This window comes from Podarcis raffonei, chromosome 4, assembly GCF_027172205.1.
Source record: "Podarcis raffonei isolate rPodRaf1 chromosome 4, rPodRaf1.pri, whole genome shotgun sequence".
Lineage (NCBI taxonomy): Eukaryota > Metazoa > Chordata > Lepidosauria > Squamata > Lacertidae > Podarcis > Podarcis raffonei.
Window position 1 is genome coordinate 74241359 of NC_070605.1, and position 14457 is coordinate 74255815.

General features: G+C 41.3%; 1 protein-coding gene across 1 annotated transcript in view; it reads right to left on the bottom strand.

Annotated features, from left to right (window-relative positions):
• Positions 1 to 1773: 1773 nt before the first annotated feature.
• The window catches only part of GABRG3 (gamma-aminobutyric acid type A receptor subunit gamma3), a 296269-nt gene continuing 283585 nt past the window's right edge, over positions 1774 to 14457 (bottom strand). The window contains exons 7-10 of the mRNA XM_053384109.1: positions 10475 to 10627; positions 4026 to 4222; positions 2735 to 2764; positions 1774 to 2254 (exon numbers count right to left, since the gene is read on the bottom strand). Coding sequence (XP_053240084.1) covers positions 1976 to 2254; positions 2735 to 2764; positions 4026 to 4222; positions 10475 to 10627 — 659 coding nt within the window. The 3' untranslated portion in view covers positions 1774 to 1975. The remainder of the gene's footprint in view (positions 2255 to 2734; positions 2765 to 4025; positions 4223 to 10474; positions 10628 to 14457) is intronic.

The following is a 14457-nucleotide window of genomic DNA, read 5'->3' on the forward strand; positions in this document are numbered from 1 at the left end:
ACCCTGAAAAGATGCCACATTGAACTTGGGACCTTTTGTATACAAAATGACCACAATGCTCTACCACTGAGCTGTGGCCCTTCCCTTAATTTTCTTTGCTTCCATGTCAGAACTTCACTTAATTTTGTAATTTTTTTTACAGTGTTTCAAATTAAGTATTCATTCCTTTAAAAAAAAATCAAGAAAATTCCATTTCCTATATTTCTCATACTATTGTTTCCAACATGCTCTTGAGACTCATTCTTGCCTTCCCAATTTCAGAAGAAAATGAAGATAAATAGAACAATATGAACTGTGCACCACAGGCAATCATATCCATTTTGGAATAAGCAAAATTAAGGGTACAAATTGACAGAAAAAGGCATTTGATGGTATTGAGAGTACACTTTTGAAAATGCCATTCTATTCAAAGTTGGTGGAATTTTTTTGACAGAAGTAATACTTAAAACTTTAGAAAAAGAAAATGTAGATATTTTGGCACATTTATACAGGACTCTTGGAAGGGATATGAAGGGCTTCACAATAATGAACAGTTTGCACAACACAAAAAATGTGACACTTTCAGCAATTTAATGTCTGTGTACCAAAAGTACAAAACGCATTTCCAGTTTAAAATCTATTAGTAGTTTTTAAAAAATCCCAATATCTCTTCATCCATAATAATTTTTCAAAATGCACTCTTTATTACAACTGAAGCTGCAGTGTTTCACTTCTTTCCCAAGAAAATCCTGTTTGAACACATAAGGCTTCTGTTGTGCCAATACAGAGGAATGCTTACCAGTGCTGCTACTCCAAAGTGTGTGGAATTCCCTCACTAACAAGCGCTTCGCCCCATTCTTATCCAGTTCATGAACTCAAAGGATAGCACATACAGATTAGGGCTTTCCAATGGAATGAATGGGGGCCCTTGAATGTGCAAGGGATAACATGTGAGCTCACATGGAATGGTGATAAGCAGAGCAATTCTATACTCACATTTATGTTGGTCATCTGTTGGTGTGATGTCATCTCTACTGTCAGAGTGGTGTTTTTGCCACTTCCTAAGTCCAGTCAGCTAGCATAACTCAGGTATAGAATTGCACTCTGAGGTACATGAGTTTTATTCTGCACGGGCAGAATAAAACAAAACAGGATGGATCAGTAGCTTTCCCTCACTCCTAAATATCCATGATAAAGAAACTCTAATGTATGGAAGAAACTTAATGGTAGCCTGCAATTAATCACATCCTCCTAGTGCTATTATATAGTGAACCGTACACCCAACCAGCTACAATCTGCTACACTACCATAAACAAGCTAAGCCTTATCAAGATTCAAGTACATTATTCTAGAAATAATTTCCTGCAGTGTTCGACCAGTCAGATTAATTTCACAACTTGTATTAAAGGGGTGCTACATTAGTAACACCAACACCTCTATATTCATGAGAAGCAAATGTTTAGGTTTCAATTCAATCATACATTTTTTTTAAAAAAACCTCAAATTAAAACCAAGACAAAAATATTATAAATCCCATGAAACGAATACCAGTGGCTTTTCAATTAACATCATAGATAGTCCACACCAATAAACATTTGCTCCCAGAATGTATTTTAAAGTTGGTGGGAATAATGTATCAATGAGTACTTGTCTTCAGCCTTCTTGCCGGAATGCTGCATAGCAAGTGGTAACCCAGGAAAAAAAACACACCAGCAAATCTTCCATTATGTAGGAACAATAAATAAAATTTGTTATACAATAGTGTCTGGTGTACTTAGCAAAATAATAATAATAATAATAATAATAATCTCATACTTGAGATGAATATTTTATTTTGTGTTTTTTTTCAGGCAAAGGTGTAAATAAAATCTTCTCTTTCTCTGATGACAAAGCGTAAGGTGACCTTTTACTCTGTGCGATGACACTGGCCAGGTCCTTATCTTCCACATGTTCTCCATCCCTAAGAAGTGTGAAAACACAGTTTCCTTCACCATTTCTAGAGATAGAGGTATCCAACCCAGTACACCAAGTTAAACAGCAGGAATGATGTAGGGAAGAAGACCCTTGAATAAGAGTCTAGTTCTAAAATGTCTATGTGTATCCTTCCTTTCCGCCATGAACCGGATTTACATTCTTCGTAACAGCAGAAAAAGCTCTGGCAGTCCTTCCCATCCAGACATTCATAGATACAATTGTCTTCAAATTCTTGCCAGTACATGGCATTATTCAATGCGATGACTGTAGGAGGAGGCCTCATCTCTAGCACAGAATAGTTCTAGGGGGGGAAAGAGAGGACAGAAGAGATAGTACCTTGGCTACTAGAGGGACATCAGAGTTTTGGCATGCAGATACTTTGGGCTGGTCTAGACAAGCAGAGAAATCGTGGAGTGCAGACATCCCCCTAGGACTGTACCACTTCAGCATTCAGGAAGGAATGGTACAGCTTAACTGTACCATGTCCATAGCTTTCATTGATAAACACTGCATGGTGAAAAGCTGCACAGCAGGCTAGCGCCGAATACTAACAACTAAAGTCTTAAGGTTAATAGACACATTCTTTTTGTTGAATCAAAACCTGTGTTTTTGTATTAAGGCAAAGTATAAAGAAGCATGAAGGTGAAGCATTTATTTACTTCAGTTTTATTTCAATTTGCATTCATAAGGGGAAGAAGAAAGCAGAAGAAAATATTTCCATTCATAGCAACATTTTAGGCTGTATTAATTTTTTAAAAAGAGGTTTAAAAACCGTACTCACCATCATGTGCCCGAAACTGACATCAGGTAGCTCAAGTAAAAGAAATCAGAGAATAAGAAGAAAAACTCAGAAGAAATGACATGACTAGAATACACATTATATGGTGTAAACGTTTATACGTTTTTGCCAGTTTCTCAAATATTAAAGAGACATCCTAAGATGTCTCCGGCCCAAATTAAGCCCTTTTCACTTCCATGGGTTTCAACGGGAAGTAATAAAATGTGAGCTTAATTTAAAATCAATGGGATTCACAGGTCATGAATCAGGCTGTTATGTTTAATGACATGGGGATGCTCCCCATGATTCATCCATGGCATTAAAACATTAAAGAAAAAATATATATCACTACTTCAGAGAAGGATGAATACATCACTGAGCTACTTGAAACTTTTACATATTAATGTCCTGCCTGGAGGCAAAGGCACAAATATAAACCCTTCCCCTGTGGCTTAGAGGGGAAAAAAGATCACAATACCTTTTTATTTGTAAAATATATATATATAAAGCCAAGGCTACAAAACCATGGGAATTGTAAAATTTCAATATGGTCTGTGTAAAGTAGAAGAGAGAGCTTCTATGCTCTTGTGAATAGAAAAATTGCTGCATTTGACCAACTTTATGCCCGCCAGATGTTCTGGACTACAACTCTCATCCACACCAGTCAACATGGCCAAGGGAGGATAGGAGTTGTAGAACAAAACATCTGGAGGGTACCAGGTTGGGAAAGTCTGTTCTACTGTGTTGCAATCCAATTCTTCTCTTGGGCCACTTTCACACCTTTGAAAGAGCTGTGGTGCCACTTAAAGCAGACATGGATTCCCCCCAAAGAATTCTGGGGACTGTAGTTTCCTAAAGGTCTTGAGAGTCGTTAGGAGACCTCTGTTTGCCTCACAGAGCTACATTTCTAAAGTGTTCCCCAGAAAGAGGTATTGACTGTTAAACCACTCTGGGAATTGCACAAGTTGTTATTATACCAACAAGTGGAGCAACACTTCCATGCCAACCTTCTGCCCTGGTTTCTAATGTTCAGTGATGCTCATGGTTGTGTCACAGCACACTCACTGGTGCAAATGAAATTTAATGTGACCTGCTAGCATATCAGTCGAAAATCCACATTTCCATAATGCAACAGGTTAAAGGAACATCGGAAAGCAGCACAGAAGCGCTATCATAATAATTTGGGAAATTGCATAATATTTCCTGCATGTTGCAGAGGTGTGAAAACGTTGGATACCACTCAACATCTTTTAATTCAGAAATTTAGTTCCCCACTTCCTCCACCTCATCTTACCGACTTTTTCTTCTTTGTGCAGTGTGGCTTCCTGCAACTCGAGTAGTAGTTGAGGGTGGCATATTCCATCAGAGCGGCAAACACAAATAAGAAGCACACAGTCACAAAGAGGTCCATGGCAGTGACGTAGGACACACGGGGTAAGGAGTTTCTTGCAATGGTGCTGAGAGTGGTCATGGTTAATACGGTGGTGATACCTGCAAATGAAAGCATGTCTTTTCATGTTTTTGAAAGGAAAACACACCCAGATGCAGAACAGAACTGTGATTCAATTATCGTTCCCTCTTTGAAGAAAGATGACTTCATTCTTCATGGGCTTCACAAGTCGCAATATAGTTTGGTAGGACTTCTTTTTGTGTGTGTGTAAAGAAAAGAAAAGCAGATCAGTGTGGAGCCAAAACAGAACAGAATGGAGGGATTTGCCCCCTTTTATTTAAACAATCAGTGCCACTTGTAAGCAAAGGTCATTTTTTGACTGGCTTTCCAATCAATCTGCGCAGTCTAAATTGTGCGGCTGGATTACAAACGATCGATTGCTATTACTGTTGATTTATCAGTCGCTGCCTAAGCCACCGTCTCAAGGCGATTTGCACATAAGATAATTAGAAACAGTTAAAAATCACGAAACAGCAAATATGTTTAAACAAGCCTAAAACTAGAACAAGTGGACGCTCATAGCAAAGGCTCATTTATTTAGCTTGGGAAGCCTGTCAACTTGGGGAAAGTGTCTTCAATTGTTTCCAGACAGTACAAATAGTGGCCCCCGCAGATATCTCAACAGCAGTGCTATTCAACAGAAGAGGGGGAGGCACAGAAAAAGCAGGCTTCTGAGCTCTTGTGGTTCCACTGGAAAAACTGTTTATTCCAATGGGTGGGTGCTACACTGTTACTAAAACAGAAAAAGAGCAACAGGTGGTTTTCTGGTGGAAAGCCTCAGCAGATCAGGTACATCCTACATGTCTTATGTTGCTTGCTTCCGACATATGCCGAAGATCTCAAGGTATCATATACTGTAGAATTATACCTTAATCAAATCATTTGAGAGCTCCAGATAAAATGAATTATTTTCCATTTCTCTCCCCCACTCCCTATCCACTTTCTGATTATCTTCATTATTTCATCGTAAAACGTACCACATACTAAGACCTTTGCTGAAGGGGATAAAGCCCTCTCTTCATACCACCAAGAGCAGCTGCCAAGAGCACTGGTATTTTCACTAATTAATTTCACTGAGCGAAATTTCTCTCTGATGTATCTCAACTGAGGTTAATAGGAGTTACACCCAGGGAGCTTTTGGCCCACTGAGACTCTCTATTCATTCTGTCTAATTAACATTAATGATATAGAGGCATAAGGCTGTTTTCAGCAGGTAGCCTTTGGCTGTATTGTAAACAAATGTATTTTTGGAATCAGGCACTCTTTACTATTTCGCCTGGGAGGGTTTCCACTTTCAGACTTAAATAAATGCCCAACTATGAAACAAACAGAACTGATGGCTGTCCTATAAAAAAAGCTCGCCTGAAACTGACCACAGTGGAGTAGTGGATGGGTGCCTGAATAGAAGACCTTTAGACTGCCATTCTATCCCTATTTGCCCAGGAATAAGCTCCACTGAACTTAATGGGACTTACTTTTGAGTGGGTATGTACAGGATTACACCACATAGTGTTGTGCTTAGAGTATTGGACTCGAACAGTGGCTCCCCAAGTGGGCAGAACTGCCCCCTGGGGGTGGTGGGATTACCTAGAGGAGCACTGAAAGCCAAGGGGGCGGCAGTGGGGCACAGGAGATGACTATTAGACTTCAAAAAGCTGGAATCACTGGTTCAAGTTCACCAGCTTTGTGGAATTAATCAAACGAAATAGTTTCAACTGGATTTTGAGCAAATGTGCAAATAATTGCTACTGTTTTGAATGTTTTGTTTTATTATCTTCCTTAGTGGTTCATTCTGTTCGCCATTTTGAATAATGCTTTTTATAGGCAGGTTAGGGGGCATTGGGGATGAGTTTATGGAGCCAAGGGGGTGCTGCCTTGAAAAAATTTGGGAACCGCTGGACTAGCACTAGGACTAGAACTAGGCAGACCAGGGTTCAGATCCCCATTCAGCTGTGGAACTCAGCACATGACCTTGGGCTAAGAACAGTCTCTCAGCCTAGGTTACCTCACATGGTTCTTGTGAGGATAACATGGGAAGAAAGAGAACCATGTGTGCCATCTTGACATGCTTGGGAAAAAGTTGGGATATAAATACAATAATCAATACATACATAGAAGATCTGATTCATCCCTATCTGTCAGTTTCATGTAGATGTGTTTTTGGCTACTGATACTAATTGGTTAGTGTGCCATCCCACAGATCCCGGGAACCATGTTGTTCTCACTCTTGTTTTACAGATGGGGAATAAAGATACAGTGACTTGATTCAGGCCACACACAGGAAAGGATGCCTCAAGTGATCAGTTAAGGCCACATGCAAGCATGAGGACCCCTGATCAAATGCTTCAGAGCAGGACTGGGGTGAACACAACCATGTCCACAGCTGATCTCAGTAGGGTGAGCAGGACTGTGTTCACCCTGATCCTACAACCCACCCTAGCAACCTCCCCTTTCCTACTGTCTTGAGGCAGGGGGAAGTCAGACAGCAAGGGCTTCAACACTTCAAGCTGGATTCAGACATTCACCTGAACATGCAAAAGACAGAACTGGAGATGGGAAGGGGTGTGCATGCAAGCCTCGCCTGCAATGTTCTCAAGATACTGTCTGGATTTTTGCACAAAGGGTTCGTAGATCAGTGTTGAAGTTTGCGATTCATTATGTGGTGACCCTATTTCAATCCAGGTTTCAAATCTCATCTATTGACTCAGGTCAACAGGACAAGAAGAGTGCACATTTCCTTACAAAAAGATTCCCAAGACCTAATGGCTAACATATCTGCTGTTGGATGAGGATGGGATCTTGATAACCAGGACGTTACCCTGTCCCACAAATCAGCTGCAGATATCTCTCCCGGGGCAGCCTTGAATTTTGATTTGCACCTCTGCAGCCAAATATCTCCTAACCTCCTCATTTCCCCTTGACCAATGTTTAAAAGATAATAGTATCCTCTGATTAAACTTCTAGCCCATGCCTCCCTTTGATCAGACTGATAACAGAAGTTTGCAGTGATAAGCAAGCTGCTTGTGGAAAGCCAGGGCCAGAGGGCTTTGCTGCCTGCTAAAAACCACTTGACATTTACACGATCTTTGTTCTTTCATAGAAAATCGAGCATTGTGAAAATCTAATTCAAGAGCATGCTCTGTCATCATTTCATCACACTTTTGATAGAGAAATATTATTCACAGCTGTGCCCAATCATTTCTCATTTCCACAACTATGCCTAATCTAAAGGGGGTAGGTGGGCACACACAGAAATTTAGTAATGCCCAGTGGGTTTTTTCAGGGGGGGATGCAGGGGTACGCATACCCCTAAACATTTTATGAATCCACGTTTGGCTTCATAGTGGGGCAGTATTTCAATATAAGTAGGAAAATGAAAGTACCCCTAAACATTTTTTTGGGGGGGGGAGCACTGGCAATGCCTGTTTCTCATCCCATCTCTTCAATACTACAGTAGTGGCAATATCAAAGCTTTAATATTTGTCCCTCGATAGTGTTACACAACTCTTTCCCTTTTTAGCATGCAATTCTGTTTGTAGCATTTTTTTTTTTTTTTTTGCATATGTATTACACTAGCAGCCCTTGGAAAATCAGTGTCTTTGATGGGGGTAGATAACCAGAGTTCCTCTGGTTATTGGACTACATTTCCCATCACTCCTGCCCATTGATCATCCTGGCAGGGGCTGATGGGCATCGTTGTTTAGCAACATCTGGAATGCCACAAGTTCTACTTCTTCACCTTGAAATAAAACCCATGACATACACTACAGATGTTATACTTTTGATGCTATCTGATGGCTGCATTTTTAAATCTGTTCCTCCTGTGTGATTTTTTTTACCCTTTGACTTATATATTATGAACGACAGCTCCCATCACTCCTGACTATAGCCCAGCAGACATCTGGAAGATCACATATTAAGTCACCCCGATTTACTGTTTTGCAGATAAGATGCAGCCACAGGGAGGCAGAGTCTCCATCTGCATATATTGGCTTTTCTAATAAGTGGGGGAAATTGTTCATGTGGGATATTAGTGTTATCTGGAAGAAATCCTCCCCCACCAACAAATGGTCCTTCCGCAGGAGAGGCAAGCATGAGCAGCAGGAGGAGAAACTGGGAACAGTGGGGGCTTACTGGATGGTTGCATTTGAGCTAGACATTGGTAAAAGGTAAAGGTAAAGGGACTCCTGACCATTAGGTCCAGTCGGGGCGGACTCTGGGGTTGCAGCGCTCATCTTGCTTTATTGGCTGACGGAGCCAGCGTACAGCTTCCGGGTCATGTGGCCAGCATGACTAAGCCACTTCTGGCGAACCAGAGCAGCACACAGAAACACCGTTTACCTTCCCACCGGAGCGGTACCTAATTATCTACTTGCACTTTGACGTGCTTTCGAACTGCTAGGTTGGCAGGAGCAGGGACCGAGCAACGGGAGCTCACCCCGTCGCAGGGATTCAAACCGCCGACCTGATCGGCAAGTCCTAGGCTCTGGTTTAACCCACAGTGCCACCCACATCCCTTAGACATTGGTAGAGCAGATGAAAGATTTGGTAAGTCAGCTACAGGGCTTGTGAACTGCCATGAGTGGGCGCATAATGGTTGTGTGTGGATACAGAACTCTGTGTATTCATAGTGGTGCTTCCTGACCATGTGAAAGGGCAATTGGTTTGGGACCAGTTGGTTTGGGATTTGTCTAGGATCAAAATTGCATGCCATCAAAATTGTGTCTGCTTGTGGCTCCGGTTTATCACCGTTACCCAAATGCAGTAACTACTCTGCGATCGCTGTTCATGAAAAGGAGCTCTGAGTCAGTCCAGAGTCCTCCTTCTACTGCCCCTAATAACTTCGCGCTGCAACAATGGTAGTGCTTTTCACAGCGCGACCTCTTCAGCAAAGTAATAAAGGGCACCAGGATTCCTTTCCCATCTGCTTGATCTCCCTCACCATGACCAATCTCTTGGGGTTGGTTCACTTTGATTTCTCATTGTTTGATGACTCACAGCTGAGTAGATGAATTGAAAAAACCTCATTCATTGTGCTTTGAGGTGAGATGCAGTATTTGAAAGTTCTGCCTGTCGTGTTGGATCTACCGCCATGCCCCATTCATTCACATCTGCCTGTGTGGACTTGTTCTTAGAACACTGCATTCAGGATACCTTGTGATGGTAGTCTTAGCAGCTTGGATTAATAACCTGGACAATGTCATATCATAAGGAGGAGACTGCACCTATACATTTGCATAGTTAACCACAACAAATCCAGACTAGAGGTGTGCCCTATCTGTGGGCAAAGAAATTGTGGGGACGTTTTTACCAATGGGGGATTTCCCTAGGGGGAGAAGAAATTCTCCAACATTTTCTTGGTGGAGGGGGTTGAACTCACCATTAGCGGTGACAGTACTTCATTTTCTTCTAAGGTTGGTATTTTGGGTTTGTGTGAGTGTGACCATCATTTTGCATGTCCCACGGTACTTTGAAGTAGGTCTGGCACCAGCACTGGGCCAGACTGGTCCCTGGTCAAGGAACCTGCGTGCCTGAATGGTCTCTTCACTGACCCAGCTTGGACACACTGCCATTCATTGCCTATCTGCTAGGAGTCTGGGTGCTTTACAGAAGCAGCTGCTGCTGGTGGTGGTGCCACTTTTGAAGGGGAGCCAAGCTCAGCTCCCACCTGTGGTGGTTGCCTGCCATTTTAAGTTACCCAAAATGCAATGCCCTGGCCCATAGATGTATGAAATATATTGACTGATTATATCTATAGCCCAGGGAACTGGTGTGGGGCAGTGAAAGCAGTAGCAGTGCTAGAGAAATTGTGTAGTGATCACCCGGCGACTGGGTTCCCAGTCATATACCCATTCACTGCTGTATGATAATTCTTAGGGAGCTTCAAAAACAATGAGCAAGATAGAGTTTGCAGTCCAAGAAACCCTGTTCTAATCTGCACTATACTATTAAATCCCTATTTTACTACTTTAAAAAGTCCTGGAAACTGTGGTTTGTTAAGGGTGCTGAGAGTTTTTAGGAAGACTCTCCTCACAAAGCTACAATTCCCAGAGTTCCCTAGGAAGAGGGATTGATGGTTAAACTACTCAGGCAGGAACAGACTGTCCAAATTTGCAGGATGCAAGCTGTCTCTTTCTCCCCCTGCCCCACTTCTCAATTTCTCTCTATCTCTGACATATATATTTGCCATGAAGCAATTGTTCACTGGAAATTAGATTGAATTTCTCTACTGACAAAGAACATAGGCAGGATTCAAATCCACCGTGACACACACAAAAATTCTGAGAACTTACCTAGGGCTGTTCTTGCTGGTGTGGCATCCTTTTTAATCCAAAACGATACCCAGGATAAGACAACTGTTAATATACAGGGAATGTATGTTTGAATAGTGAAGTATCCCATTCTTCTACTTAAATCGAAGTATATAGTCATGACTATATAATCACCTGCAAGAACAAATAAATTGTATAATTTGGTAACTGGCTTGTAGAATCCAGAGGGAGTCTGCTCACATGAAGAAGGAAACAGAGAACATTGCTGTAATGACTTACAATGTTAACATTCATGGGTGACACAGTGCTTTGAATAGAGAATACCTTTATATCAGTGATGGCAAGATCAACTGGGGCCGGGGAGCCAAACTTTTCCAGGGCCCACACCCAATATTTATTTTTTTTACTATAAAAACCCCAACTCCTCCTGAATTTGGCATCAACGTTATGTTAATCAGAATCTAAAATTTGAAACAAGGAACGCCCAACACATTCTGGCACCTGAGGAAAACTACAAAATAGCAGTGCACCACCACCAGTTCAGAGGAGTGAAGATCAGCTTGGGAATGAAAGGGGAGGGTGGAGAGGAGGAGCAGGTGGCAGTGGCTGAAGCAGCATAGGGTGAATCCACCACTCTTCCCAGGGGGTCCAGATCTGCTGCCCGAAGGGGATGCCTCATTCCGCTTCATGGGCAAGCCACCCCTAATTTGAACTATTTGAATATGGCAATTTATATAATCTGAAACGTGTACAGTGGTACCTTGGGTTACAGACACTTCATGTTACAGACTCTGCTAACCCAGAAATAGTACCTCAGGTTTAGAACTTTGCTTCAGGATGAGAACAGAAATTACGTGGCGGCAGCGGGAGGCCCCATTAGCTAAAGTGGTCTTCATGTTAAGAACATTTCAAGTTAAGAACGGACCTCCAGAATGAATTAAGTTCTTAACCTGAGGTACCACTGTACAGCAAAAATATAATAATTTAAAGTTATTAGGTATATACATATTGTCCTTGATGTGACCTGGGACCCTAAGGGAAAATACTGCTGTGCCTTTCCAAAGTTGCTATCAGAACAGATGTATGCCTCAGTCCCCACCCCACCCCACAGTCACAGTAGCCTTGACGATAACGCCACCATTTGTATAGTATTTGTAATGGTGTGGGTGGCATAGGGCACATTGGGAACTCCCAAAGGGTTTGCTCCGGCTCCTAGGCCTTATGTTTGAAATTGCTAAGTGCTGCTTTCTGTTATCGTCTCCGGAGCTTCTAAGAGGCAAATGAATTTTAAATCAATGGATTCAAATAGGTTGTGCAACAGTATAGTCTATTGCAACGGAACTGTAATGAGAGACTATGTGAAAGTAAGCTTTCTTTGAAATGAGTGGGCTTAATTTCAAAATCTTGATTCCTTATTACCGAACAGAAGGTTGTCAAAGAAAGTGAGTTTTATCCACGAGGCTTAGACAATATGCCATGTAGTTTTTGCAATACATGTAATTTGTATTTTCTGATTATGTGACAAAGCAGCTCTTTACATGAAGTGCAACAGAAGTGTGAAATAATTACTTCACCTGGCAAAATATAAAATGAAAAAGAGAGAGATTCAATAATAACTTGAAAAGGAGGAATTTTGTTTAGGCTTACAAATTTAAATAATGTAGTATTTGAATAATGTAATGTGGCCCCAGGCTTCTTACCACTTCTCTTCATTTTTAGCATGTTATTGATCTCAGTAATATATAGAGATAGCATTACAGCACAAAAGAAACAACACAGGAAATGACTTGGCTGATAAAAATGTGCCTTTTATTAAGGGATCATGTTCCCAGCTTTGAAGAAACTTATAAATAAAATTAAGTCAACTCTTAATAAGACTACCATATTCAGAGAGGATGCAATTACATGGCTGAAAGACTTTGTAGCAGGATTTGAATGAGATGTACGTGGGATCAGGAAAGAGGCAAGTGTTTGACAAATAAGGAAAGGTGAGCAAAGAGAGCAAGTGAATAATGTTAACTAGAAAAAAAGATTAGGTGGCTCCTAGAAGAATGTCAACTAGCTCTTTTGAAATAAATACAAAAATTAAAAAAATTGTCCAGTAGCACCTTCATCAACAGGTTTACCATACCCATTTTCCAGTTGGTTATCCTCTGTCTGAACACCTGGAGGACCATGCATTTTCTGTACTGGTTCCTGGTTTTTGGAACGTCTTTGCACTGGAGTTTCTACAGACACAGCCTCTTTCCAGACAAAAGCATGCAAAAACTAGCTTTCCGATTAGTTATTAGACTTTAATTGATTGAACTGTGACTTGTTTAACCTGACTTGTAAATCACACTGGAAGCTGCTATGGCTAAGATGTAGTCTAGGAAGAGAGTAAATAACTTTTTTGTGTGGGGGGACAGTGTTTTATTGTGATGCGATATAGGAAAAGAATGGTAAAGATAAGGTTTTTAAGCAGATGCTGAGCCTATTTGGGATGTTTCAGTAATGGCTTTCTTGAATTGACAAGGGGCTGGTCAAGATGACCTCTGATGACCCTTCCTATTCCATGTTTTCATTGTCAGTAAATAGTTAAATTGATTCAAGGAGGAGAGCCTCAAGTGGCAATTATATCTAAGGCGGTCTTCCTTTTTTCCTCATTTCCTTTTACAAGCACATTCTCCTTCTGTTCAGCCTTTCTCTGACATAACTGCTTATTTCATTCCTTTTATACAATGGGCTGCAATTTTCATGCTGGCAACCTCTTGTGCTTGTAGCTGCTTCCCATTTAGCTCAAACTCAACTTCCTTAAAGAAAGGCACCTCATCTTTTGATGGCTTCCGCAAAAGGGTATAAACACACACTCTGAGGAAAAGTGTTTTTAAAAAAGGCCTCCTACTGTCCTGAAACTGTAGAGAATTATCATTTAAGTACAGGTTTACTACAGTACATTGGTTGAAGTGCTAAACCTATCACATATTTGAACTCCAAGTAGATCCCAAGTTTGTGCTTAGGAGTATGAATATTTCACCTTAAACACACACACACACACACACACACACACACACAACATCTAAGAGGGATAGGGAACCTGTGGCCCTGTTTGGCATAGGCATTGGGTAGACCCAACAAAAATGGCTGCAGAGAAAGCCAGGGGGCTATGTTATATACTGGAGGAGCAGGCTAAGCTTGCCCCCCATGGCCCCTTCCGGCTCGTAATTGGCTGATCAGGCAAGCGGGTGGGACTAATTATCCTGGCAGCAAACTGGACTCAGAGGCTTCCTTTCCTGCCTGGGAAACAGGCTACTTTTCACATCGGATCCCAACACACAGGGGAATGCCAGCCCGCAATGGGCCCACCAAAGAGGGTGTGTGGCCTTGTTGATATTAAGGGATCACCTAAACTAACCCAAACTGGATCGTGAATCAGCTCCACTAACATAGCTGCAAAAATGGGTTGTTGGCTGGGTCTGCACCTTCAATATTTGGTATTGTGCAGAAAGTTCCTATGAACATTTGCGTGTTACTTGCAACTATCAATTTGGACAATACTGATCACCTATGAGAGTGGGTGAGGACAGCCTAAGCTTTGATTCATCAGCCAAGACTCCTTTGCCCAATATGTTAATTTCACTTTTATCTCATCTAAAGGTGCAGGTGCATTTGTTTATATTAATTTATATCTCCAACATTCTGATTTTGAGATTCTGCTATTGAAAGTGGCAGTCATCCACCTATTAAAGTTAATTTTATGGTGCCTATTTTGAATACCAGATTGATTGGTTTGTTCTCCTTTTTGCTTCAAACCATGTACAAAAGAAAGAATGAAAGAACCAACAAAAGAAAGAAAGGTTACAGGTGGGTTGGCAAATTAACCATCGAACTTCAGGTCAAATGTCAGCAGGATGAAGGAACCTACCCATAACTTTTGTTGTTAGGAACTTAATGCTCCTGTAAATCTTACTGATTTATTCCAATGATTTTTTAACACAGGGAAAATCTTTGCCTGTTGCTATTAT